The following is a 22697-nucleotide window of genomic DNA, read 5'->3' as shown; positions in this document are numbered from 1 at the left end:
ATAAAGGGACATTTGTCTCATTATACTTATTATTCTTAACTTTCATTGAAGCAGATCAGACCATGACTGGCTGATTCTGACCGCTAGAAACAACTTTCTTACGCTGGGCCCATAGCTCCTTTCCCATGACTTCAAAATATGGAGCTGAGGCTTCCCTCTGAGGTCTGCATAGGACAGATCCATTTCTGAAACTGGGGCATTCCGGCCACCCCATCCCACCCATTCCCAGGATGAAACCCCCAATTCCTCCAACCAGCTTTCCGACGATCTTGCAAGCCATGCTCACTTTCCCAAACTGGGAAGCAAACTCAATAAGAACCTAGCTCTCGGGTGTCTGCTGAATTTCAAAAGGGGTTAGCGTTCATTTAGTCCTTGCAATTTGTAGGTGTCAGGTGATTTTACTCTACAGAAGTCCAACATGTTCCATGCAGACTTAGGGAAGGGATTATTCATGAGGTAAATTCTTCTCACAGGAATTCTTTTTTTTTTTTTTTTTTTAATAAGAATGTACATTTCTTTCAACAGTAAATGTCTCTTTTTCTACGGCATTTAAGATTTGGCTGATAAAAATCAGACTGTCATCTACCTTTGGAAGAAAGAGATCTTCTGAATACAAGTAGGAACACGTACACAATTTCCTTTATTCATCAAATACACATTGAGCACCACTGTATGCCTTGCACCGGGCATTCAGGAGGTCACAGTAAGGAGGGCACATTCTCAATCCTTTTTCCCTGGCTAGGAATCCCTCTGCTCGCTACCCAGAATTCCCTCACGAATAACTGCACCATCACTCCATCTGCAGCATCGGGTAACAAAAGCATCTTTAAACACATGATGAGAGCTGGTTCTGATTTGAAGGAGGGAATGATCTGTAGGCGATTCATGATTTTGGTTTACCCAAGATTTTGTCTGATGCTCAGGCACCTAAATAATCTGAAAGCCAGACACTCTCTTCCTTTGGGAAAGGAGCTAGAGAGACAGTAATAAGAACCAAAAATGACAGCGAGACTCGCTTATCCTCACATGTTTTCCACGCTCTGACATGTTGGGAAGCTCTAAAAGTAGAGGGAAAAGATGGGTTATAGGGTCGATTCAACTTGGATTTGCATTCCCACTCCCTACTGACCAGCTGGGTGACTTCTATCAAGCTCCCTTACTTTTCTGAGCTTCCATTTCACATGTGTAAGAGAAGAAATAACAGGCACTTTCAACACGACCTTGAAGTTTCCATGAGCTCGTGTGATGGTGTACCTAAAGCACTGAGAACAATGTCTGACACACAGAAGGTACCAAATAGAAGAATTACAGCAGTAAATATTTATACTTTACTAATAAAATAAATAATAACCTCATTTCCATTAATAACAACTTTCCTTTCCTTTTATTGAATAGCTTCAAACCCTTTCAGTTTTTCATCCCTGTTAAATAGACTTCTGTTTTGAAACAACTGGTATACCTCCGTCTTTGCACCAGAACTGGGCTTTTGGGTCAGTAGACCCACAGTCTGTGAAGTGGGCACCGAGGCAGAAAGAGACGTATCCTGGACCCGGCGACCCTTGCCGTCCCAGGCTACGCTCACTGGACCCACCTCTTGGTTTGACCCTCACTCGACCTGGACCCAAGGGTCCCTAAATGCAGAGGAATGTCACGGGTCACCACTCTCGGGGCCAGAGGCATCACCCTACGGGACTCCACCAACTCCCACGAGCCCCCAGGCAGGGAGAGGGTCCAGAGGTGAGGAGGAGCCTGGCCAATTGCCCAGCGCCCTGCCATGTCCACAAGCAGCAGATTCGGTGCTGGGGTCAATAGCTCCTTCTGAAACTTGGCTGACCTTGCTCTGACCCAGCAGTGTTGACTAGGGACTTCACCCAGGAAAAAGAAGGAAGTTTATCATCTTGCATTTCTGCAAGAAGGGAACCCAATGGCATGAACCCAACGTACACCCTTCACAGTGCAGGGGTGAAGAGAAACTTAACCTCGACGATGCCCGGATTAATGGATACAATTGTCCATTAAAAAAATCAAAGCCAAACAACCATTCACCTCACTTGGCAAATGTTGGGTGACCTTGGGAGGCACAGATCTTTGGGATGAGAGATTCTTTGGTGTGTGGTGGTCAAAACTGTTGATTAGAGTACTTCTTGGCAGGGCCTAAATAATGGACTGGTCCACTGTCCTAAATCCCATCTATCCTGCTGAGTGAACCCAGAGAGTTTTGTGGTTTGGTATCTAAAGAAAGAATTAGTGATGTTGAATGTCTAGCTGATTCTGTTCCTGGGGACTCGGGCAAGATCCAGCAGGACTTCAGTGACTCAGGCTGGATCAGGCTTGGGTGTTGTCCAGGACAGCTGAAGACAGGCACTTTCTTTGGAGTGTGTGCAGGATGCTGCCAGGGAGAGGACCCATTGTCTGGGCTTGAGAGGCACCACGACAGGGGCTTTGGGTGGTTGGAGACAGGAAAGGGGGCCACGGGTCTGGATCCTGGTAATTAGAAAAGAGTGGGAAGTGGACCAAAGAAGGCTCAGTGTGGGCCTCAGAAGGCTGGCTGCTTTATAAGCACAGGGCCAGGCCTCAAGCCCGTGTTTGGTGCCTGCCTAATTGGCAATTTCTGAGAAGTCAGGGTAGGAGTCCAAGTCAGCAAAAATATCATTGGGATTCCGACAGCTCAGATTGCAGAAGCAAGCATTAATCCACAGGGCCTGGCGGGAGAAGCCAGGCCCGTCGGGACATTGGAAGGAGACATCGACGGTCTTGGACTTGTAGGGGATGCAGCACCTGTTGTCCGTGCAGACCCCACAGTACTTAGGCCGGTAGGAGCGTGTGCTGGTGCAGCCGGCCAGCGTAAAGTTCACGGGTGCTTCTGGCTGGTACACAGCCAGACACTTCTTCCCTTCCTGCAGGAAAGAAGGTTTCAGTTGAGATGTTCAGAGGGTCAACAACCACTTTCCTCCCTCCAAGCTCTCAGTTCTTCTCTTTTCACTCACTAGACACCCCACCTTATTTTCTGATTTGCAACATCTACAAACTAGGAAGGACCACCCAAATACGGGGAGACCCAGCCGTATTATATGGGAGGAAAGCCATATTACGAGCACAGAAAGGGACTGCCTTGCTGCGGTGGCACCTCTCAACCTGCAATTTTCCTTCTTTCCCTTTTTCTGCCTTGCCAAAGCCCAGTCCCTGGTCAGTTTCACCAGCACAGGATGCCTTTGTGGCTCCTTCAGCCAACCAAGCGCCCCCTGCTGGTTAGGGGCAGAAACATCATGGCCCCCATGATTGGAGGATGCATTTTACCCTAAACTCCTCCTCCTCTGCCTCCCACAGACTCTCACACACACCCTTACCATGCAACTTATTCAACTGGATGGGCATTATTTAGAGGGAGCTCTGTCTGCATGGAGCTGTGGGCCACTTGAGAGTGGGGCTCTTTCGGGGTCCCTACTGTTTAATTCTGTGCCTGGGACACAGTAGGCACTTTCTAAGCTCACTGAATAATTGGTTGTCGGGGTATCCTATGTACTGGCACTATGCCAGAAACAGGGTCAGAGCAGATCCAAGTGATGTGGGGCCTGAGCTTGTACAGTCTGAGACCATCTCAGACACATAATTATGGAAATGAACCTGGATGGAAAGCACGAGCCAACAGCAACGGACGTAAATTAGCTTGGTGGTAAACCCTCCTCTACCTCGCATGCACCATGCATTCACCCAGCTTAGGACTCTGCTCCCGTTTTTCCTGTTGCTGGTAAACTTCCTTTCATGCTTTCAGTTAGGGGATGTCTGCTGAGTACCAAGAACCAAGAATACAAAGGCTAGTAGGACCAAAGAATCAGAGAGCAAGCAGAGACAAGAGGAGGACTTGTGGGAAGCTAGGTTGTCTTGTCTGCTGGGCAACCCCCTCCTCAGCATCCCCAAGAAACCATCAGTGCTCCCCAAATGGAATCAGTGTTGAGTTTTTCTTTCTCTTTATTTTTCACTTGACACCAAGGCAGATGACCAGTCCTAAGGCATAACCAAGGAGGTCCTGAGTTAAGCAAATCAGATAGGGTCTAATTTCAAGGATCAGGTCTTAGTCTACTGTGGCCGCTACATCCTTGATCCTTTATTTTAATTATCTTTGACTCTCAAAGCTGGAAGGGATATCTGAGATCAATTCTGGTATTTTACCAGTGAGGGGACTGGAGCTCAGAGACGCAAGGAGATTGGCCACGGTCACATGCAATCAGCAGGAGATGGACATTTAACTCCAGCCATCCTGAGCCCTGTTGCCCCCTACCCCCTGGTGTGGCTGTCATGACTGTGCACGCAGGTGAGGGCTTGCCCAGGAGCAATCAGTTAGGGTCCCTCGGAATCACTGGAGAGCACTTCTGAGGATCCCTGGATTCTCTCCAGAGTGACCTTGATTCTGCTAAGGTGGTTACCACGTCCATTGAGTGAAACTCACAACCCACAAACCCAGTGACACATGTTATCCCAAATAACTTCCACAATGTGGGCGTAATTATTATACAAACGGCCCCCATGAGGAAGATCAGGAGCCGGGCTCAAAGCCAGGCTTGTCTGTTACGTCCCAGATGCCTGCCCCACCCTGGGAGGTGGACCCACCTTGATGTGTGGCCGGAGGTCCACGTCACACGGCCGCAGGTTGCAGAGGCGGCTCTCTTGCTCAGGCCAGCACCGGCCATTGACATTGGAGATGCGGGTGGAGACCCCCAGGCCGCAGCTGGTGGAGCAGGGGCTCCAGGGGCTGGTGTAGGCTATGCAGTTCCTGTGCCACGGCTCTATCTCATCGGTGGCTGCTGCGGATGGGGACCAGATGCCCCATGAGTTTCCAGTCTCTGTCAGCCCCCAATTCCCGCCATCACCACCCTAAGGGCTGGGGTCCCTGAACCTCAGAGAGGAGAGAGGTGGGCTGCCTCTCAGCAGAGGAGGGCAAGTTGGCTTCTAACCAGCGCCTGGGTTCCTAGGGAGAGGAGGACTTGTTCTGAGCTCCTTATACCTCTCCGGAGGGAGGACCATCTTTAGAGGCAGGTGGACATGAGTTTAATTCCTGCTCGACCACCTACGGGCTGTGTGATTCTAGACAACCCACTTTGGACCTCTGGCTCTCCACTGGAACATTAACATCTGCCTTGCGGGGCTTTATGGCAATAAAAGGGTCCAGATATTGACTGAGTACCCATCAGGCACCTGCAAGGTGCTGGGAATAAAAGGTTACAAGACACTGTTCCTGCCCCTGCAGAGATTACATTATGTGGGGAAGGTCAAAAGGAAGTGCCTGCATTGTAGTACTAGTATTTCATCTGGGTGATGCCGAGGGCACCGTGATTAAGGGGACACACAGGTTTCAGAGGCAAATTGCCTGGGTTCAGGTCTGAGCGTGGCCACTTAGTAGCTGGATAGCTTCCAATAAGCTAGCTCTCACCTCTGTGCTGCAGGCTCCCCACCTGTAAGAAGGGTTGACAGTAGCATCCCCCTCCCTCCTGTCCCTGGCTGTGGACAGAAAAGATGAGTTCATGCCCGTGACAGGGCTCAAGCTGTCCCTGGCCCTTAGGAAGTCCTCAGTACGTGTGAACCGAACCCCAACTCTTGGCTGGTTCTATCAACGCGTGTATCCTGGCATCTAGAACATGGAAAATGGAGTGACCTAGAGATGAAGGTAGGTAAAAGGCCAGTAAGACCAGGGAGAGATCTCACAGCAAGATGGAACAAGACACACACGAGAAAGACCCAAAGGGGAAGCCAGTCCGATCTGACACACACATGCACAGAAGCCAGAGAGAGGAACAGGAAGAGATAGCAGGTGTGCAGGGGAGACAGATGAATGAATGCAGGGATGAACCAGTGAGAGAAGAGAATGGAAGAGATAGAAGAAAGAAAAGAGAGCCCTCTGGGGACAGAAGAGAGGAGAGGCGGGGCTAGGATGAGCTGGGGCTGCTGGGGGGAGGGGCGCGGCAGGGAGGGATTTGCTTAGAAGGATGAAAGGGCTTTAGTTTCTGGGTCACCCACTCGGCAGGGGCTCTGCTTGTGCTCGGTCAGAATGGGGTCACTGGGCCACACACAATGACACAATGGGCAGACAACTGCTCCCCCACTCCCCCACCCTGTGACCCTCCTGTGGCTGTGCCCTGGGAGGCCTGCGGGGGACAGAGCTTCCCCTGCTACCTCCTTCGTGGGCAGGAGACTGCTGCTTCAGGGGGCTGCTCAGCCCGGGTGGGGTACCCCAAGCCCCGTTCAGAGAGGCTGTGCATCCTTGAACTGAAGGAGGTGGGGGACCACCCTCCTTCCTGGTTCAGTCAGACCCCTGGGGGCGGGCAGCCTGGGGACAGGTCTCTATTGTCTGGCCTTTACACCCTCCTCTCTCCTCCTCTCCCCTCCCCTCTCCTGTCCAGTCTGTTCTCTGAGATACCTTCTCACTTGGCTTCTGAAACCCTCTTTCTCCCGTCTCCGTCCTGCCTCTTGGATTTGTCTTTCTCAGCTCCATTGTCTCTCACACCTTAAATGGTGGTGTTTCAGGGCCACATCAGTGGTCCTCCATCGAGGCAATTCTGCCCCCCAGGTCACAAGCAGTGATGTCTGGAAGTATTTTTGGCTGTTACTATTTGGCAGGAGGGTGCTACTGGCACCTAGTAGGTGGAGGCCAGATGTAAACCTCCTACAAAGCACAGGACAGCCCCCTCCACTAAGAGCGATCCTGTCCAAAATGCTGTCAGAACCAAGGTTGAGACACCCTGCTCTACACGATCTCCCTGAGCAGTCTCATGCACTTATAATTTTTAAAAAATCACCAATACCTCAGAACACCCAAACTCCACTGCCATTTCTTCACTCCCTCATTCCACTTGCCTGGTGGACACTCTCCTTCTAGAAGTGTCCTCATCTGCTGTCTTCCGTGTCATCAGACGCTCCTGGTTTTCCTATTACATCCCTGGATCCCCTTCTCGGTCTCCCCCTCGGCCTCCTCTTCTTTGGTCCTCCCTCAAACATCAGGCCCCCAGACCTCTGCCCCATGCACCCCCCTCACTCTACACCTTCCCCCAGGTCAGCAGCAGCTCCAGGCGGGAGACTTCCAGAGCTCCCTGCCTCATCTCCCTCCTCCAATGCTGCCCCCACAGGACGCTCCTCCGGGTGATCGCACAGGCAGGGCACCCAGCCTCAAGCTCAACCCGTCTCCAACAAGGGAGATCTTCTCTCCAAAGTACTCCCTGCATTCTGTCCCAGGTAATGACGAGCCCCAGTAGTCCCTGTTACTCCTCTCTCCTCCACCCCACACACTGTATGGATGCCAAGACCTTCCGTTTCACTTGTTCAGTTCCTCTTGCATCTGTCCCTTCCTTGATACCTCTGCTCCAACTGCCCCAGTTCAGGTCTCCTCAGCCCATCCATCTATCTATTCATCCATCCACTCATCCATCCATCCATTCATCCATCTACATAATGAACATTGATTTGGTACCTGCTAAATGTCCGGCATAGGCTAGGCTCGGGTGAGCTGTGGGTGAAACAAACAGGCCTGTCCTCATCCTCATTTCTGGAGCTTCCTCTGGTCTGGCTTGCCTAGCTGAAGCCTCACCTGTCCACCCATCCCCCATAGTGAGCAGGGAGCCATCCACTTCCTCGCTGTCCTTCCACCTGCTGCTCAAGCCTCTCCTCCAGGGTACCCACACAGCCATCCTTCCCCCATCTCCACCCCTCCCCTCTTAATTGCTTAAGTAGGAGAATAAGGAACCGCATGTTTCTGCTTTCTTCTCTACAAAGCACTTCCTCCTTTTATGCATGGAGGATCCCATAGGACAGGTGGACAGGTGGTCCTATTTCCATTTTACCTATGGAGAAACAGGGTCCCGGAGGAGATGTGACTTTCCCAAGGTCACACCACTCCCGGGTTGTGGACCGGGAAATGGGAGGGGGGCTCCTGTCAATCACAAGTGGGAGGCCAAAGTTCCGGGAGGGTCCTTCCCCCCACCCCCGGGGCCCGCCCCTCCCCGCGCCCCACACCCACCGAAGGCGCCGGTGTGGCGCGGCGCAGGCTTGCGGGGCCTCCTGGCGTCGTCGTCGCACACCCACTGCTCGCAGCAGCGGCCGGGCAGCCTCACCCGCCGGGGGTGGCGGCACCAGAGGCGCGGGGGGCGCGCGCGGAGACACAGCGGCGTGCAGCCCACCGCGCCGCCCACGCACGTGCAGTTGTACTTGCAGTTGGGCTGGAAGGACTGGCCGTTGTTGTAGCGCACCCCGTCCAGCACGCAGCCCACGCCGACCACCTCTGCGGACACAGGCGCCCAGGGTCAGGCTGGTGGGCTCCGGCGGCCCCCTGCAGGACAGCCCCCCCCATCGCTGGACCACGCCCCACTCCCATCCCTCTGTGTTCCCATCTTTGGGGAGGCGCCGAGGGCCGAGGCAGAGCCCTGCGAAGCCCTTGGGCCCAGACTCTCGTGGGGAGTCTGGTGAGACATGAGCGGAGGGACCGCGGCTTCTTTTCACGCGCGGAGAAACACCCAGTGCCAGTCTGGAGGGCTGGACGCGGGGCGAGAGGCTCCAGCATGGCCGAGACAGGGACCCTGCGGCCAGCCCGTTGTCCTGTCCCAGCAAGTGGCCCAAAGCCTGGTCCTGTCAGGTATCTGCCTCTAGGCCATGGTTCTGAGCCGGGCGATGGTGATGTAAAGCGAATTGGAACACTTTGAAACAAAGACTGGGTTCATTCTATGCATATTTGTGGAGTGTTCTAATGCTGCGGATTTAGCAGTGGAGCAAGGACACAAAAGCTGTGCCCTCGAAAAGCTTACATTGTAGCGGGGGTCAGAGGAAGGACAGTAGATCCTCTAGAATGTTGATGGGACTTGGGAGGGCGGGAGCGTGTTGCAGATTTAAATAAGGTGACAGGCAAGGCCTCTCAGAGGTGATGATGCTTCAGCAAAGATGGGAGGGAGTTGAGGAGGAGAGCTGCCCAGGTGCTGGGGGAGGAGCCTTCCAGGTGGGAGCAGCCTGCGATGTGGGAGAGGGCAGGGCAGGGAGGGGAGAGGGAAGGGCAGGGGGCAGGAGATGAGGTGAGGGGGGCTTCCCTGGAGGCTCAGAGGAAAATACAAAGCTCTTAGAGTCTAGAACTGAGGCTGACACACAGTAAGTGCTCAATGAGTAACTGTTAAATCAATGATAAGAATTATGCTTCATGAAAACACTCGTAGTGCTGGATTGAGAACAGATCGATGGGGTACAGGTGGCATCAGGAGGCCACGCCAGGAATCCAGGTAAGAGGTGGTGGTGGTGCATGGACCAGGGAGGGACAGCCAGGAGAAGGCTCAGCTTCTGAGTATATTTGGAAGGACTTGCTGACAGATGGGATGCGAGGATGACCGGAGAAGTGTGAAGAAGGACTCGTAGTTCTGTGTTCTGAGCCCTGGAAGGAGAGGGACGCTCTGTCCTCAGAGGAACAAGGTTGGGGTGGGTGAACTCAAGTTCCTCATTAGAGAAGAGATGCCAGCTTGACATCAGAGTGGCTGTGTGGGGCTGGTTCTGCAAGCCTGGAGTTCCAGGAGAGATCTGGGCTTGCTGGGCCCCCTCCAGCATTCCCACCCTTGATGTCAGTCCTGCCTGGAGGACAGTGTCTGGAAGTGCAGGCAGAGAGCCCAGTTCAGGGCAGCAAGGGCGTTCACCCGAGGAAGGCTAGTCTGCCAATAGTTCCAGCTTGCCTCCTGGATTCACCTGAAGGTGACTCATCACCGCCATCATCATCATCCCTGTATCTAACAGGAGTGAAGGTTCTTGGTCACCTGACCTGCTTTACGTTAGGCTTCCTTGCATTGCCGATTTCATCCCATAAGGAAATGGTACCACATCATCACCTGTATTTTCCCCTACAGCAAACCTGAGTCTCAGCGAGATTGAATCATGCCCCTAAGATCACAGAGCTCAGCTCAGCAGAGTAGTGGGGGGTGGATCGCAGCCTGTGGGAATGTTGGGGTGACTGCTGGTTTTCCTGGGAGGTCATTGTGCTGGAGGAGGTACAGAGAGGAGAGGCACTAACACATATTGCCTGTCTCATCTGGAGCCAGGCATCATCTGATATGTTATCTCATGCAGTCCTCACAGTGACTGCCCTAGGGGAGCTTTGTTTTCTTCCTTTGGCAGAGAGGGGAGCTGGGAGGTGGGAGAACAATGGTTCATCTGCTCAAGGTCACCCAGCTGGTGACTGATGGAGCTGCGCCCCAAGCCCCCAGGGCTCTGACTCCACCATCCATTTCCTTCCACCAGACACTCATAAAGGCAGGGAAATAGGAAAACAAAACAAAGCAGAGGAAGCACTGGGTGAATCACTCATCTTTGTGTTCTGAGTCAGCCCTGGTGGAGCCCTCTCGCTCTAGGGAGTGTGTGTGCATGCGTGTGCCCCTGTGTGTTGGTGGGGGGGGAAGAGGGGAGTTGCTGAAGCCAGTCTCTGCCCCGTGTGTAGGAACTTTGGGTGGAGAGAGCAGTGCCGGGCGTTGGGAGCCGCTAGCACAGTGGTTCTTATCATCTGTTGCACAGGGGCACCCCGGGGGTGGGGGGCTCTTTAAAATTTTGATGCCCACACCATGCCCCAGTATATGAGAGTGGACCTAAGCTTCGGTATTTTTATTTTTTTGCCCTTGGTAGCTCCCCAGGTGAATCTAGTTTGCAGCCAGGTTTGGGAACCTTTGCCTCTAGGAGTTGTTCACAGTCTCCTAGGAGGTTTGGGGGTGGGGGCAAGGGATGGATGGTACGTGACAGCTGTGGATAGTCCCATCAGCGGATTCTGGCACTCCTTCCTTTTCGATTTCTTTCTAATTCATTGAAGGACCAGCTCCTGGCTAGATGAGAAAGTTGACTGAGTTTCCTTCACCACTCAGACTTGCAAGCCCAGGCATGAACTGGTGAGCTTTCCTCTTGTTGACGGACTTCCAGGAACTAAAGTTGTCTTGCTGTGCCATCTAGACCTTCACTCCCTTGCCCCACCCCGGTGGAGTCAGTTGCCTGGGAGCTGGGACAGTGGGCCATGCCTTGTTGTAACCCCATCGCTTATTGGCACTAACCTGTGTTCACCGTGTGAATAAATCAGTGGATGGATGGATGGATGGATGTCAGGTGGGGTAAGCCCTACTCTGTATGGGGCTTCTACCATGTATCAGGCACTGGACATTCCAGCCACTCAGAGAGGTGGTTGTTAATTGTTACATTTTCCTTAATGAGGAAATTGACATTTAAAAAGGTTAAGCAGCTTTCCTAAAACCATTGTACTAGTTAGTTATGGTGCTGGGGTTTGAACTTAGGTTGTTTAGCTCCCAACACCAGGTTTTCTACTCCTTCCTGGGCAGTTTGAGCTTGGAACCAGCCCTGCCCCCAAACTCTGAGGATGACTGTGGATGAGGCTAAGATGACTTCTACAAAGAAAAGTTGAAGCGCATGAGACAGTCACCAAGAGCAGCCGATCACATTTTAGGCTCTAATGAAATCCTTTGTTTAGCCTCAACCACCACACGAAGCTGGTCCAATCAAGCTCCTTAAGACAACGTGCCCAAGGTCACGTAGCCAGCAAGTAGCAAAGCCAGGATGCAAAACTCAAGTCTGTCTGCCTGTAAATGTCATGATCCTTCCAGCAAACCACACAACCCTCAAGCCTGACCCAGCTGCATTGAATGCAGAATCGTGTTTGTACAACCAAAATAGCCAAACAGTTTAATTCAGAGGTCACTCTCTGCCCACAGATGTATTTAGTTTGGCCCCTGGATTGTTTTTTAAAAAAATGTTTGAATGTGTTGCCAACATTTACAAATCATACACAAATCTGGATTTCTTTCAGGATTCTCTTGAAAACTGAGCAGACTGGATCAGACCAAGCTCACTTTTCTGCCTGGCCTCAGTGGCCAAATCTTGCATTCACTAGTTTGCTGTAGTCCCATGATCCCATCTTTGAGTTATTTATGCCAGTGTTGCAACTGCTCATTTTTATTACCTTGTCCTGGCTTAATTACATGCACACCTCTAAGGAGAGATTTAGCCTGTCCTGGGCATCATCCATTGACTGTTGGCCATTTGCTGACGGATTGTCTGTGTGGCGGAACTCTTCTTTCTCTTTCCTCTCTGGCCCTGAAGGGTCTTCCTCTCTATAGTTTTCAGACCCTGGATTCACTTCTTTCTTGCATTAGGGTCTCATGAATTCAGACACTATGGCAACATTTCTGGGAAGATGTTCAGTAGAACACTGGTGAATTTGTGTATGTGTGTGTGTGTGTGTGAGATGGGGTGAGTGGGTGATTGGGTAAAAGTCTGCCTGGGTGAAAGAGTTCACTGTACAAATAAGTTTGAAAAGAAACATGATGACTCAATATCTTCTTATGATAACTCTCTTTTTGGAATTCGACCATGGACATGAACATTTAAAACCCCTGAAAAGTTCTGTTTCACTTGGTGAACCTTATTTATTCCAATGTCTGTAGACCTATGTGACCAGAGAACCCTTGGTAAGTGTAGTACTTATTACTGTCTCCTGAAAACCACAGCCTTCTTTTCAAATACAAGGAATGGGAATAGACAGAGACTCATGACGAAGGAGAGCTGAGTGAAGGCAGGACCTGGCATGCAAAGAGATAGGAGTCGGGGTGGATGGGAAGGTGATTTTCCAGTTCCCTGGTGGTAAAGGCAGGCACAATAGGCAGATCCAGGGTCTGTACGGTCTATGAGTCCATGAGAGAATGTCTATAAAGTTGTGGTGCCTGGCATGTTGTGAGGTGTCAGTGCAACTTTAGAGATTCGTATAGTCACAATGAATTACCTTTTAATGACCCTGAAGAACAGCTGTAAAGGGGGAAAGCAATGATGAGACAGAAGATGGAGAGGATTCTAGTGCAGGAAAGCTCAGCCTGGTTTCCTTACCTGGGTACTGGGAGAGAGTATGTGAGTGACTATATACATTAGCAGTCAGCCTCAAACCTGAGCATGAGAATCACCCAAGGAGCTGGTTAAGTTGGAGATTCCCCTCTGCACTCAGAGAATTTGAGTGAGTAAGTCTGGGGTGGGGCTGAGGAATAACATTTTTAACCAACACGTCAGATGATTCTATGCAGATAGAATCTGCAAGTTCTTTTTGAACTTTGTTTCCATGCAGATGGAATCTGCAAGTTCTCTTTGTTTTGTGGGGCTGCTCTGGGAATGAGTCTCAGTAAAAGGGGGAAAAATGGAAAGATGGCGGAATCAATGGTGGTTACTTGGAACGCTAAAGACAGATGACTTGGTGTGAAAGTTGAAGCGTGAACTAATGTCAAAAGAGCAGAAGGTGCTCATAAGTTAACCATGATTGTCTTGACTTGAAATTCTGTGCATAACCCGCATCACTTCAGGGAATATACTGGGTTAACTGAGGATGAGAAAGTCTGCTGTGTGTGGGTATGCAATGGAGTGTATTAGAGTCACAGTTATGGGGAAAGTTTAATACAGCATTAAGGGAAGAAAGGAGCTCTTGGGTTTAGGAGGCTTTGTGTAAATTTTTAGAAGTTAGGGTGCTGCATCGTGATGCCTAGTTACCTCTTTTCATCATGCTGGGTCTTGTATCTTGAATAAATACTTAGATGATTCAAGCTAAGTGAATGCCAGTCCAGATAGAAGCAGGAGACCAGAAAGTCCCAGAAAGGAGGTCTCTGGGAACAACAAAGGAAACGGTAGAATCCTGTGAAGAGCAAACAACAAGCAACAACAGCTTCTCCCCCAGCATGGGGCTATTATAAAGACCAATACTGAAGAAAAATCAAAGGCAAATAGAAACCCCAGGAAAAACAAGAGTTCATAATAAAGGAAATTCAAACAAGTACACTATCTCAGTTGCAGCAAAGAACATTTACACAGTCCTAGTATTGTAAATAGTGGTTAAATCGTGGTTTATAACCAAAAATATGGCAATGATATTGGAAGCTGGGGGAGATGACAGGTGGTATTAAGGAGCTAAGTCATCAGCTATCATATAGTATCATTTGTAGATTATCCACAATCAATATTTTAGGCCAATAAATATGGATCGTGGATAATGAATTGAATAGTTGTATTGAATAGTTGCAACTACCAGAAGAAAGGGCTGAAAAGTTAAAAGTGACCATAGTAACAAGAGGAACGCGGGCGGATGGTAGGAAGGGATGCTTCCAGGCTGCTGCTGTTTGTTCTTTTAAGGCTACTAAATGTTTTAAAACCATATGATTTTAATTTATACTATTGCTGAACTATCTGGAGCTCTGCAGGGTCTTGGTGCCCCTAGGAGGTCATGGACATCCAGCAAAGAGTTCTACCCCTGAGAGAACCGAACCAGGCTAAGGTCTTTCCTGGTGGATCCTTCTTCCCTGGACTCATCCATGGATGGAGGACAGAGAAGATAGCCAGGTTCTGGATGCAAGAGAAATGTAGCCTCCCTCCCTCCTCAGGGAGGGCCCAGCGTCTGGCCTCTAATTACAGCCTGGGCTGGAGAGGGGTGCGTACTTCCTGCAGACCTGGAGCCAGGCCAGAAGAAGGGCTATGGGGGGGGGAGCATGGGCCAGAGCTGGGGGTGCGGGGGGCTGGCCAGACGGTGAGGGGGTCTCACTTACGTGCACACACTCCTACTGCGTACCTCGGGCGGTCCCCACTGTAGTCGCAGTAGAGGCCCCGGTGGGGGTCACAGACGGCAGCCTCCGTGCAGGGGTCCCCGAGCTGCTGAGCGCACATCTTGCAGCACTCGCAGCCGTCAGTGATGAGGCTGACCCCCAGCGGGCAGCGGGGTGGGGACGGCGGGCACGCGCATGGCCACTTGCAGAACTGGGGGCGTGACGACGTGTCCTCCAGGGGTGCCGGGGTGAAGCCCATGGCCGTGGGGGCTGGGGAGAGGGCCTGCGGGGGAAGGGCAGACATAAAGGGGGCTGCCAGGGAGGGGCTTCAAAGGCCAAAGGCTTGCAGTCACCTTCCCATCTTCATGGTGTTTAAAAGGTTTCTATCAAATTATGTTTTTCTGCTGTGCTTTTAACCGTCAGACGTCTCCTTTCCCCCCAGTACGACCATAGGAGGAGCCAGCGTTCAGAGGCATGAAGCCAGTTGCCTGAATTCCCCTGCTGGAACGATGGGGCGAGGGGGAGGCGGGGACAGACTCTGCCTCAGCTTTCTGAGCCCCATGGGCGTTTCCTTCCCTTCTGATCATCCCGAAACCTGGGAGGTCCGTGGGTTGGCCCCGTTTAGAGATGAGGACGCTTCGGCTTTGAGTAAATGCCTTCCCATGAGTCACGCTGTGAGGCGTGGCCCACACCCGCTTGCTCTTTTCACCCCCTTGCTCTTTTCTCTGTGTCCTGAAGATCCACCCTCTCTACTCCACGGAGAGTCCTTAAGAGCTGACTCATATTTTCCTTTAAATTGAGGTATATGTTGAACACTGATGTACAATGTTGTGGTAGTTTCAGGAGTACAGCGCAGTGATTCAGGTGTACATACTTACATACACACACACGTATATGTAAATTCTTTTTCAGATTCTTTTCCCTTATAGGTTATTACAAGATATTGAGTATCGTTCCCTGTGCTTTAACAGTACGTCCTTGTGGGTTATCTATTTTAGGTACAGTAGTGTGTCTCTGTTAATCCCAAACTCCTAATTTATCCCCCTCCCCCCACCCCTTTGGTAACTGTAAGTTTGTTTTCTATGTCTGTAGGTCTATTTCTGTTTTGTAAATAAGTTCATTTGTATCTTTTTTTCCAGATTCCACATATAAGCGATATGCGTATTTAACATCGGGTTTCAGCCAGCTGCTATTATTATTATTATTATTATTATTATTATTTTATTATTACTACTTTCCCCTCTGAGCGCCGGGAAAGGGCTGCAGTGGGTGGCAGTGGTGTCCAGCCTCATGGCTGCGGCAGCTGGCTCACTCTATCCCTGTGGGAAGGGACTGATGCTCCTGTTGCCGGTGGAAACCCTGCGGAGAGGGGTCGTATTTTACGCTAAGAGTGATGGAGGCCCACGCCACTTCCCGCACCTGCGCTCCTCCCCAGAGCTCCATTCCCATCCCGCAGCCGATGTACTCATCCTTGTCCTAGCAAATATGATGGATAGGACAACAGGCCAGAGGGGAAGGGGAAATAAGGCCCGAAAAGCCCTCCCTGCGCGGAAGGTCAGGCAGATAGAACGGGAGGCTGCTCTGGGGCGCGGGCCAGTATTGGGAGCTTCCAACTGTCTGTGCTTCAGCGATCCAGTCACCTGCCCAGCCCCTCCGGCTGCCTTCCTGAAGCACCATCCTCGCCCTCACTCTTTACGCTGGTGGAAACCTAAGCCCAGGGAGGAATGGAATTGCCTGGGGACAGACAGTGGGGGCTGCGGCAGCTCCCAGCTATTGTCCCACCCCGAGGCCAGTGGTCCCTGCTGGGAGCCTTCTGTCTGGGGCTTCTCAACTTCGACTCCTGAGTTCGGAGGTTATCAGAGGTGAGGCCAGGGCTTGTGTTGGGGGGGTTGGGGGGGGTGGGGCTTGCATCTAGAACCAGAGGAGCCCCGCTCTGTGGATTTATAGATCTGCACTTCGTTCTCTGAACAACAGGTGCTGAAATTCCTGCTTCTCCCGAGGAGGAAACCGAGCCCTGAAGAGGCAGAGGGACATATCCAGGACAACACGGCCCACGTCAGGGACGAGGCACAAATGACTCTCCCAGCTCTTATTTCTGGGCCCTTTGCCTCTAACCCTCTGGGCTCTTTCAGTCACTCAACAAACGTTTGCTGAGCTAGCTCACTGTTTCTCTTAAGTTTTAAGCATTTGAAGATGAAGTTAAAAATTTCCTGTGCTTGTGGAACCACGACTTCTAGGAGTGACAGAAGGTACAGGTGATTTATCACAACGTGAGGCTGTGTGTAGAGCGCTAGGTGCCAGGGCAGCCCCTGGAACACCAGGGCAGGATGTTCTCTGCCGAGGTGAGTGAGGTGCACCCTTGAACGCTTGGCTGTGGAGAACCAGAGGCCAGGAGAGATGGTCCAGGTTGAAGTGCTGGATTAGCTGAACTCCTGATTCTGAGCTTGGCACATAACGAGTGCAGTAAATACTGATTTGACAAAGGGACTTTGAAAGTCAAAAATGCAAACTTTGATTTGAGGCTTTTGTCACCTGTAGGCTTGGTTTCAGGCAGGTTTGCAGGCAGGGAACAGATTGCGCCGGAGACTGGCAGTGCTGGTCTGTGTTCATCTGGAAAGCATTTAGTTTGCCTGCTCTTGTTTGCTTTTCCTTGAAAAACACAACATGACACAACAAAACCCCAAGCCCCTAAATCAATGAAACCACACACACACACACACACACACACACACACACACATACTCCTCTTTCTGCCTCCATGGAGAGAGACTTTTCCTAGTGACAGTGGAGGCCCAAGCTTTATGAGTCCCCTTGACCATCTCTGACAATCCCTAGACCCTCAGAACCTACTCTTGGCAGGGGAAATCAAAAAACCGTCTCCTCCAGGAAGCCTTCCATGCCTTTTCCTGGTTGTATTAGAGGTGCTGCCTCCCCCACTAGAATATGAACTTGTAAAGGGCAGTGTCTGTGCCTCACTTCTCTCTGTGGGCCTGAAACATGGCCCACAGCCCACAGCAGGGTATGTAAGCGTTGCTCGGTGGAATGTATGGACGGAGGATTGTTGACTCTAAGGGGTTTTGGTGTCTCTTGCTTTTTCAGGACCTATCATCTTGGAACCTTTTCTCTCCGCTCTGAGTGTCAAGAACACAGCACATGGGACCGGAGACAGTCAGAAGTGGGTTCTCTCTGTGTGGCCTTGAACAAGCTTCCTGACCTTTCTGAGCCTCAATATCCCCATCTGTGAAATGGCCACAATAATGCCCCCTCGGGAGCTATTGGGGGTGCCAGGGGCATGGTGTATGCAGAAGCACCATGTGTGCAGGCCTGGCAAACAGCAGACTCTCAAAAGCATGACTTTGCCCTTGCACTTCCTTGCCTGAGTGCCGCCCCTCGTACCCACAGGGCCCAGCACAGGGCCTGAGGATCTGGAGCGGGGACGGGCTGTAATCTGGAGAGTAACTATCTCCACGTGGTTACTCTCCATCCTGCTGTCTCCATACCAAGTTAAAGCTGCCTAGAAGGAAGCCTCCTTTCCAAGTTCATGCCGGGAGCCCCAGGGCACACAGATACTTAAGGGATGCTGCAAAGAAGGCCACCCTTGGACAAGGAAACAGGTGACAGTCCCTCTCTGGGGCCCTGGAGGGAAGGGCACCAGATCTGCTGAGCCAAGCCCTTGCTGTTGGCGCCATCTAGTGGTAGGAAACCTCCCAGACCTAGAAGGTCCTCTATGTGAGCTGTGGGATGGGAAGACCTTTAGACCCCAGGGCCCGAGGACCCCTAGGACTGGTGCATGACCCTCTGAATCCCGACTGCCTTGTCCAGCACCCACACCCCAGGGGAAGTGAATGCACGCACGCGCGTGCGCACGCGCGCACACACACACAAACACACACACACACACACACACACACACACACACACACACACACACGACATCAGCCACCTTGAATGCCCAAGGTGGCGCTGCATGTTTGCCTGCCCTTGGCCTTGGTACGGGACCATTGCAAACTCACTGCTGTACGGGGCCTACATCATTTTTTTTCTAACAGCAAAAGCTAAAGGTGAAAAAAGGGGAAGGAAAATAATCAGAAAGCAAGGAGAATATCTATCATCTGGAGAAGGCCAGAGAGAGTCAAGAACAGCCTTGGGTACTTCCAAATTGCAGTTGTTCACATAAAAGTCTCTTTTTTGATGTGCTTCTGGATGTGGACTCCCCGTGGACACCACTGTATTTACGGGGAAGGCAGGAGGGTGGGTGCCGTGCCCTGAGGCTTCCCGGGCCAGGCGCCCAGAGCTCAGGCTCCTACCCGGTTCCGCCCGCGCAGCCCCTCAGCTCCCGGCCGAGCCCACCGCCTGCCTCCTCTGTCCTCAGAGACCCAGGGCAGTGCCTCAACGGTCACCTCCCACCATGGCTCCCAAGCTTTGCTGCATGTTAGAACCACCCAGAAGCTTTAATACACGCTGATACCCGGCCACTGTCCTCAGACAGCCTGACTGAAGTGGTCTGGGCAGAATCCTGGGCCCTGAGTGCAGCCCAGGGTGAGAACCACTGGCCTAAGGACCTTGTTAAGATGCCTGGAGCCCACTTGGAATACTCAGCTTCAGCTCTTCTATGCTGGACCCAGAATTTATATATGGACCTGCACCCCTGGGGTTTCTTTTGAGAATGGGAACCGTGTCTTAGAGAACTGGGCCGGAGGTGGATAAAGTGGGGGGATTCTAGGCCATCTTCCTTTCTTAACATGTGACTTTTCTAGAACTGCACTTACATGCCTAACTCACTGGTGGCTTGAACAGCCTTCCACCAAACAGTCCAGGCCGATCTGCAGAACACACACCATTCTGTGGTTTCATAGGATGACACCCAGCTCGGTAAGCAGGTGTCGGGTAGTTAATTGAAATGATGTACTTTGCTTTGAATGTTTTGTGAAAAAGACTGAAAAATGAAAAAAAATTAAAAAAGAGCAGCTCCCCGTGATAAGACCCCTAAGTGTCTGCTGTGGATTGAATGCTGGTGTCCCCCCGAATTTATATGTTGACGTCCTAACCTCTCTAAAGGTGATGATAGTAGGAGGTGGGGACTTTGGAGGTGATTGGGTCACGCGAGTGGAGCCCTCATGGATGGGATTGGTACCCTTATGAAAGGGACTCCAGAGAGCTTCCTGGTCCCTTCTGCCATCTGAGGACACATGAGATGATGTCAGTTATGAAAAGCATCCTCCTTAGAATGCGACCATGCTGGCCTTAATCATGGACTTACAGCCTCTAGAACTGTACAGCAATACATTCATGTTGTTTAGAAGCCGCCCAGTTGTTATAGCAGCCTGAGTGGACCAAGACGTTCTCAGATACTTAACCCTCTGGACAGGGGGAATAATCAGCAGCCAGGTTAAAAGCAAGGAAGAAATCCCTTTAATTGTGTTTGTTGGACAATCTTAAGCAGATTAAAATTAAAGAGGAAAAGAATTGAAAAAAATTTCAACTGAAAAATTGAAGACCCTGTAGGAAATGCTGCATATATAATTTTATAATTTTATGACGTTTAGGTGCACAGTACCTGCAGATTTTCTAGTGTTTTCCAGCTGCCTGAAAATGGACCCAGGAACATGTAAGTCTATCATTTGACTTTTACTGACAGTTTTATTTCATTTTTATAAAAATGAATGGCGGTAGGTATGGGTGCAGAGAGTAGGAGGCTGGCAGTGGTAGGTGCCACCCAGGAGACCTTAATCATCCTGACTGATGAGGGAACTGGGCCCCACCATCCTCTGAGAGTGTGTGGTTTATCGATGAACAGGGCACTGGGACCAGGAGGAAAGAGCAGGGCATCTGCAGTAAGGGAACCCATTTCCCAAGGCTCTGTGACCCAGGGCTGTGCTCACCCTCTCTGAGCTTTTATTTCCTCATTTGTAAAATGGTGATGATGACAGCATCCTCCAGCAGCCCTAATGAGCAGTTAGAGTCTTAGCCCCATTTCACAGATGAGGAAACTGAGGCTCAGATAACTTAAGGAGCTTGGTCACGGTCTCGCAGCTGGGCAGGGGTCTGTGAGTGTCCCCAGAGTGTCTCTCCAGAGGGACTTGTAATCACCATGCTGCCCTACTCCCTCATTCATTCACATTCATATCCATTCATTCATTCCTCCATCCTTCCGTCACACACATGCACTAAGCATCTCCTGCGCAGCTGGTGCTCAGATGAACAAGGTGTGGTTCTTACCCGAAGGCAGTCGCAGTACAGACACACACAAGATCCCAACACGGGGTGGTGAGAATTGTGATGCAGTCGAGCCCAAGCTGCCAAGGGCCACCGGAAGAGGAGATGGGAGCCTCTCTGGCGGCTTTTCGCGGACAGGTTGCCCTTTCTTGACTCCTGGGTGCCCAGCACTGAGCCTGGCACGCACTGGGCAAGCGCTCGGTGAGTGGAAGGGATGGTTGAGAGCTTAGCTTGTCCGCTTTTGGGCGGCCGCACCCAGATGCTCCACCAGGGGGCAGGATTGAGACAGGAATAGCCTGAGCCTGCCCCAGCTGGGCCCTGGGGGTTTTAGGAAAAGGCTGCCCTGCCTGGAAGCAGTTTCTTTTTGTTCTTTCACTGAAAAAAGAGGCGTTGGGGTGGGGGTGGGGGGGAGGGTGGCGGTGGGAGAATGTGGGCACGGGCCTGGGTCCAGAGCTGGGGATGCCCTGTGTCCTGCCCTCCCCAACGCTTTGTTTTCACATCTGGTGTAGCTAACAGGTAGCTACCATGCGAGCTGGTGGACACTTATTTTCTGGGTACCACCTCAGAGGAGGGTACCCCTAGGGATCTATACCTGGGGGCTGTGGTGGGAATGCCCTGCAGGTGGGGCCACCATCCTGGAAAGCTCTCAGCTCAGCCCCCCGCAGGGTGCCTGGCCTGAGTGTTCGAGGAGGAACCAGCACTGCCCAGAGTCTTCCACACTCACTCCAGCTCCGATGGCTGTATCTTCAGGGACCTGAAGGCCGGGCGCTGACTCAGTGCTGGCCTGGCTGCACGTCATGGGAGGTGGAAGGATTGTTGAGATTTTCTGTTCATTGGTTTTATAAACACTCAGTCTTGTGAGCTTCTGGTTAGGAAAGTCAACTTTATTTGGAGAAGGTAGAAAGGGCAGGAGGCCAGATATCTTTCCAAATAATGAGCCATGCATTCGTTCATTCATCAAACGTATATAAAGCATTTACGAAGTTCCCAGTACAAAGCCTCACGGAGCACCTAGCTTCCTAAGGAGGAGACGGGAGTATGAAAAAGGCACCTGCATTGTAGAGCAAGGACCAGAAACCAACCCCCGGGAACATCCTGCCCACAACATTTTTGTAACAGACTAGAATGGGTTCTACCCTTTAAAAAGGTTGTAAAAAAACAAACGAAAAAGAATATTCCATGGAGAGCCTATAGTCCACAAAGCTTAGAATATTTACTATCTGGTCTTTTCTAGGAAATTTTTGCTAAGTTCTGTTATAGGGTGACAGTGCTATTAATAAGCGCTAACCCTCATGGCGTGCATCGCCAAGTGGCTGGAGTTTCTATCAGGCTCCCATATAGTCACATTTAAAACGTGCTCATTTTTTTCTGGGAGATGTGTTCAAATATTTGCACAGTTGGGAGAATAATAGAATGAGTCTCACATACCTATTCCCGCTTCAATAATTACCACTCCTCTATCTTGTTTCCTCTATTACTCCCACCTACACACATATGTTTTCATTCTTGAGGGTTTCAAAGCAAATCTCAGACAGCATGACATTTTACCTGTAATTCTTCAGTGTCTCTAAAGTATGGAGAATTTTAAAAATATCAATTTTCACACCAATCAAATTGGTTACAATTTTGTAATTTTCTCTATAGCAAATACTTAGTCTGTATTCAAACTTCACTAATTATCTCAAAGCTTTAGAAAAAATCAGATGGTTTCTTTGAATCAAGATCAAAATGAGGTCTACATGGTCTGCATTTTGCCTTTTATGCCTCTTTTATGAGTTTCCACTCTAAGTCATCTGATCCTTGTGATAACCCTGAGAGGCAGACTGCTTTTATAATCATCTCCCCCAGTTACAGATGAGTAAACTGAGCCACACAAAGGTCAGATCATTTGCCCAAGGCGATTTG

General features: G+C 50.8%; 1 protein-coding gene across 1 annotated transcript in view; it reads right to left on the bottom strand.

Moving 5' to 3' along the window:
• Nucleotides 1-629: 629 nt before the first annotated feature.
• CCN4 (cellular communication network factor 4) overlaps nt 630-22697 on the bottom strand; it is a 32135-nt gene continuing 10067 nt past the window's right edge. Inside the window, exons 2-5 of the mRNA XM_057734084.1 lie at nt 14580-14859; nt 8006-8266; nt 4609-4802; nt 630-2897 (exon numbers count right to left, since the gene is read on the bottom strand). Of these exons, the coding sequence (XP_057590067.1) occupies nt 2598-2897; nt 4609-4802; nt 8006-8266; nt 14580-14859 (1035 nt within the window). The 3' untranslated portion in view covers nt 630-2597. The remainder of the gene's footprint in view (nt 2898-4608; nt 4803-8005; nt 8267-14579; nt 14860-22697) is intronic.

The sequence above is a fragment of the Hippopotamus amphibius genome, chromosome 5 (genome assembly GCF_030028045.1).
Source record: "Hippopotamus amphibius kiboko isolate mHipAmp2 chromosome 5, mHipAmp2.hap2, whole genome shotgun sequence".
Taxonomy (NCBI): Eukaryota; Metazoa; Chordata; class Mammalia; order Artiodactyla; family Hippopotamidae; genus Hippopotamus; species Hippopotamus amphibius.
This window is presented reverse-complemented; position numbering and strand designations above follow the sequence as displayed.